General features: G+C 38.7%; 1 protein-coding gene across 2 annotated transcripts in view; it reads right to left on the bottom strand.

Annotated features, from left to right (window-relative positions):
• Positions 1-2,618: 2,618 nt before the first annotated feature.
• The window catches only part of fstl5 (follistatin-like 5), a 159,581-nt gene continuing 156,199 nt past the window's right edge, over positions 2,619-6,000 (bottom strand). For both annotated transcript variants that reach the window (XM_058396178.1, XM_058396180.1), the window contains exon 16: positions 2,619-5,431. In XM_058396178.1, the coding sequence (XP_058252161.1) occupies positions 4,729-5,431 (703 nt within the window). In that variant the 3' untranslated portion in view covers positions 2,619-4,728. The remainder of the gene's footprint in view (positions 5,432-6,000) is intronic.

The raw sequence follows: 6,000 nt of genomic DNA, 5'->3' as shown, positions 1-6,000 counted from the left end.
CAGTGTTTCATGTCAAAATGAGAAAGAAATTCTACAAAATGTATTACTTAACAAATTAATAATTAACCTTTATTCAAACATTATTTTTACCCTTTAAAAAGATTTTAAACAATAAATGAAAAAAAAATTGCAAAAAATATTCTTGTAATTTATTTTAATTATTATTATAATTAAAATGTTTCAAAAATAGATTTTTTAAAATTTTCTCTCTCTTTTTAGTATCTTTTAATACTGATTTATGTCACAATTTTGAATTTCTTTGTTTTTCCTCTCGCAAAATAATAACTAACCTTCTCCCAGCTAATTGAAAATATTACAAAAATAAAATTCAATAATAAACAATATGTGCATGTTATTTAGAATATATATATATATATGTGTGTGTGTGTGTGTGTGTGTATATATATATTATAATGCTTAACATCATGAATAAAAATAATAAATAATAATACAAAAGCTAATGGTGTTCCAGTTATCAAAAGCAGTTAAAATGAAATGAGCACTTAGTGAAAATGAGCACATAACATACGCTATCTTGCCATCAACCATTATGGAAGCTGTCATGGGAAATTATTGATCATTAACAGTAATATGACAGTTATACAGTATATTTGCACAGCTTGTGACAGTGTGACATCAGTTACACTGCGTGCAGGACATGATCTTATGACTCGAACCCGGTCTCACGCTCGGTGGGAAAGTATTTCATTACAATATCTCGCTGCAGATAACTTACAAGCAAATGAACGTCTCTATATTATCTTTACCTTCTTCCACACAGAGCTGTTAAATAATGGAGCGTGCCATACGGAGTCTCTAACGGCACCACGGCTGGGTGAATTTCTGACATTTTGTCTGAATCTTTGGCGGTTAGCCAAACTGATGGAGGAAATCTTCACACAGGATTCAACAGTAATGAGATGTAACTCTCATTTATGAGGGTGGACTCTATGGAGCAGCACATCCATGTTTTATTAAAGGCAGAGCACCTTGGTGGATTAAATGGCTAAAAAAAAATAGTGGGATTTGCTGGCTTTTACTGAGAAAAGATCTTAAGGAATATCTGAGCGCTTTATTGCGTCTTGGGACGAAGTCGGACTCCGAGTGTGGTTTCGTCACTCCTCACAAATTAAAATGAAAAGCATGCTGTTGTAGGAAGGTAATCAATCTCAAATCAGTGATCCTGACACCATTTCTGGATCTCTGGATCTGCTTGGAGTTCTTATCACTTGGAGATACTTCAGACTGCCATGAACATTGCTCTCAAGTCTCCATCAGTAAAGAATTGAACTAAACACTTCAAATTAAAGCTAGAATCAACTTCCTGGGTACACAACTGGATGTATAGTGGAACCTCAGCATACAAATACCTTCCTGACAAATTTTCGCCTTAAGAATTAATTAAAATTTTGCTGGGTAAGTTTTGTGTATGTCTCGGAGCTGTCAGTGGAAAGCCAAGCAAAGCCAAGCAAAGCAAATTTACGAATTGCGAGAGCTAATTTGAAAGAGTCAACCCATGATATAAATCAAAATCTAGGTGATTTCTCAAACCTATTTTTTTTCGTGACAGATTGGTGGTGTGGGTGGTCTGTTCTATTTTTAGCCCAAGCTTGATGGCACGACTTCCTGTGAGGACCCTTGACATGGAATGCTTGGCTTGGCTTCATATTGGGAATATCGGCCATATTTTTGGGGCGGCTGGAACGGATTATCTGCGTTTACATTATTTCTTTTAGGAAAATTTGTTTCACGGTACAAATTTTCTCCTTAAGAACTCGCCTCCAGAACAAATTAAATTCTTATGCTGAAGTTCGACTGTAGTACACATTTATTAATGGGAAATGATTTAATATCTCTCTCTCTCTCTCTCTCTCTCTCTCTCTCTCTCTCTATCTATCTATCTATATATATATATATATATATATATATATATATATATATTTATTTATTTATTATTTTTTTTTAAATTTCTCATATTACAGCAAACGGTTCCAATTTTAAGTTCCATTTTTTTCATACCTTTAGAGTGTTACTATAAAAGCTAATTCAAGGTACTTTGTAGACACATTGCTAGGTCAATGACAAAGGTTAACGAAAAAAAAAAGTTAGCCTTGATGGTTCCACCATAGCAACAAGGACAAAACCTTTATCTCTGAGCGCAAACAGAAATAATAACGAATTAGAACAAGTGTGTTAATATAAACCTGCAATCTCTCGATGGAAAAGGAATCAACACCTTCCCTTCTGACCAATCAGATTCAAGAATTCAACAGCACTGAGGAATAAAAGGTATTAGTGCTACAGCTGTCCACTTTGTTCTCTCCCTGCACTACTTCATGTTATTTTTACTCTCTACTTTTCAGTGTACTCCTTTAATCTCCGTTCTAATTGTGTTAAATAATGGAAGCATAATTAAACCAGTGAAGTGAGGTAATTCCCTTGAAAAAGAAGGAAGCGCATTCATTAAATTTCACCACAGTGTTTCACATGCATACTGGAGAAAAAGAAATGGTGAATGTAAAGATTAATGCGGTACTGCTCGATTGTTCCATTTGAATTCTTGATTATTTGGAGTTGGGGGGGGTGTGGTGGCAAAAAAGGAGAACTGGGCAAAAGTTTTAAAGTTATAGGCTTTATTTAGCTGGTAAAATGTCAAGCATGATTTATCTACATAAATAACAAGCACACAAAATCAATATACATGGCTACATGGAGCTGAAATGTCTGGATAGGACATCAGAAAATGGACTCGTTTGTTTCGTTCTGTGGATCAAAAGACAATGCTTTAAAAAAGAGGAGTGCAGAGTTCAGAAGCGTATGAGGATGACTTGAAGGAAACTACGGCACATATAGCTTTCTGCTATGTACAGAACGCAAAAACTAAGCCACAGAAAAGAAAATTTCTGTCTGTGTACAATAATAAAAATAAGGTGTGGCCTGATATTCTGTTAGGTTGTTTTCACACTTGGTGGAGTGTGAATGCTGTCTTTAAGATGTGTTGAAAATGGTAGCCTTCGCTTCCACCAAACTATAGCGCGGCCCACATCGAGCGTGGAAGTTAACCGCTCTCCACTGTGCACACTATGCTAAGTAGCCTGGTTTAACTTGCCACGTTACTTCCTGTTTCAAGGTTGGCGATGGCCTGGAAGTGGGTTTTTATGGTCATTATAGAAATGGCTCCTTATTTGGACAATGCAGCCAAACAACGCTATTCTCTGCAGATTATGTGTAGATACTAACAACAAAACAGCAACTAGATGTACCTAGTTTCTACCATTTTGTCTACCAAACCTGCCTGATGCATGGAACTGGGCCAACGATCCACAATTCCGAAAGGAATTCTGGGAATTTGTGTAGACCCAAAACTGGCCCCATGCTCAGGCCAAGTGTGAAAACGCCCTTAAAAGCAGAACCGATATAAAAAAAAGATTTAAGCTTAAATACACAGGGGGGGGAGAAGTCCAATTACTCAAGCACATGTAGAATAAACAAGGTGACGAACGCTCAAGCCAAGCACAGCCTCCTGGTTTGAGTGTCAGTGAAAATGCATAGACTCTGGCCATCGAGGAGAAAATTCAACATCACGTGCACACACATCTTTGTGCTTCCTGTTCACTACACTAAGGAGGTTTATCTGCTTGTCTCGAGGATTTGTTCAATCTGTCAAATCTCCACTCCGATGTACCCGTGACGTACAAAGCTCGTCTAACCAAACACACTACACCGAATTACACACTGTAGAATTTATCGAAAACCGACTCCGAAGCCCAAAAACAGCTGTTGTTTTCTTTGCCTGTCCCTTAACTCGGCAAACACGATACTTCCTGCCAAGAAATAATCATCTATCTTTTTTTTTTTTTTAATGAGCCAGTAATATAAATAAATCACTCACCAGCATTAAGGGATTTTCTTTTATATGCCTTTTTAAGTCTAAAATGAACCATGACGTAGCTTTAAACCTGAAACTGCAGATTCTTCACCAAGTCCCTATGATGTCCAAAATCTTAATTTAGAGATTTAAATATGTCGTGCCGATTTTATAACGGATGTCTCGGGTTTGACGTCTCACAGCAGGTGCCCGATTTAATTAGATATAAAAGCTGAGGGGTTTGAAATGGAATTTAAGTGTTATTGGCTTCTTTCGCTCTTCACAGGAAATTCACGTAGGACGATATCCGCTGTCCGAAATGGAGCCGTTACTTTGATATATATATATATTTTTGTTCATGAGTACAAGGCACAGGAAATATTGTGGGCCCAAACATGTATGTGATTGTGTTTGAAGGACGAGGACAGGAGGGGATAGGAAGAGAAAATAATTTGAAAGTGTTTAGAATAAACCTATAGTCGCCTCGATGTAAATTTTCCCAAGAAATATAATGATTTTGCTATCATTTAAATTGATTGGTTGAATATATTCATAGCTATCATTGTGCCTGAAAATGAAATGCTCTTGCAATAAATTCTGTTAGATGCTAGGGCTAATTGGATCTAATTAAGGAGTAACTAACAGTGAGCTATTTCACATACCCAGTGCGTACAAAAACAAGCATATACTTGCCACTCTACTTTAGAATAAAGTTCCCTTATCCGATACAGTGTTTTAGAACAGTCAATTTGGTATTTTTTTTCCACATTACTTGAGATTCTCTCTCAATAAATTAAACACAGACCAAATTCAGTGCAATTGTATTTGTTGGTTTTGACACAAAAGCCTCTTTTGATGGCCTAGGCTTCCCCCACCCACACCACAGTGTTCCCCTTGGGCACATCAGTGATTTCGCAGTTGAGCTTGTCCAGCCATCCGTCCAGAATGAACAGCGAACTCTGGGAAGGGGTCATGAGGTACTGTCCGAAGAGGCCGCTCGAGGTCATGACGCGATTCTTGCGGTTCCAGCGCCACTGACTCCATGGTGTGGGCAGCTTCAGACTCTTGATCATTTTGACGTTGCCGGTGCTGAGCTCTACGTACAGGGCGTCTGTTTGCTGGCCCGAGCTTCCGAACACGTTGTATTGGTGGATCTCGGTGAACGAGGGCATAAAGGCCAGGTCTGAGAGGTGCAGGTTGGTGTGGATGTCGAAGGGTCGCCCGATTTCACCGCGAACCGAAATGGACTGCAGGCGCATCATGCCGTTTTGGTCGTCCACGCTCACTATGTAGTGGCCATCAGGTGAGACATAAGGTGTACCACTAACATCACCATTAGGCCCAATTACGTTGTCTGTTACACTATCGACGATAAGCTGAGGGCGCACAGCACCGGTCGAGTCTGGATGGCAGTTGATAAAATAGTAACCTCCCAAGTGTGTGTAGGCCAGGGACTGTGGAATGCAGTCATACTCCTGCAAGCTGATGTTCTTCACATAAGCCGTGGTCTCCAGGTCTATCTTATGCAGTGCTGGCTCCTTCTTATGGAGGACCATTCCGAACCTACAACAAAGGAAACATTCCTTAAATTACTTGCTTGGAGCTTTCTGAACCTGGGACCTGGTTCCCACATGAACAATTGACACTTCTCAAAGAAAAAATTGATACCTGAGTCTTTTTGATACCGTAGTCCTTGATTACGAGGATAATCTCACATAGAAAATATAGATCTGCACAAAAGAACTGCTGCTGTACTCATACAGACTGTCCAGTGCTCATCCCAGGACTCAATATACTTGGCATCCTTTCAGGTGCCCACTTAATACTTTATAGATTAGAAGAAACCAGGAAGAAGTTCACCCTCTGGCTCACCTACAGATTCATTCTTCACATTTCCATTGTGAACCTAGCTTGCTGATTGGGGATCGAAATTTCTGTAAAGATGTTTGTTAGAATGTCTAGTACTATACAAATAAAACTGAATCGGACAGTAAAGAAAAAACATTGTCAGCTACAATATATGAAGAATAAGTTTTAACAAACGTGTAAAAAGCTCTGTGGAAGACACCTGCAGAGACATAGATCTACCCTCAGGCTTAGCAGACTGCAGTGTGCTTTCCAATAACTGTGGC

The sequence above is a fragment of the Hemibagrus wyckioides genome, linkage group LG08, assembly GCF_019097595.1.
Source record: "Hemibagrus wyckioides isolate EC202008001 linkage group LG08, SWU_Hwy_1.0, whole genome shotgun sequence".
NCBI classification, from domain to species: Eukaryota; Metazoa; Chordata; class Actinopteri; order Siluriformes; family Bagridae; genus Hemibagrus; species Hemibagrus wyckioides.
The sequence above is the reverse complement of the archived record's forward strand: the minus strand, read 5'-3'. Positions and strand labels throughout refer to the sequence as shown.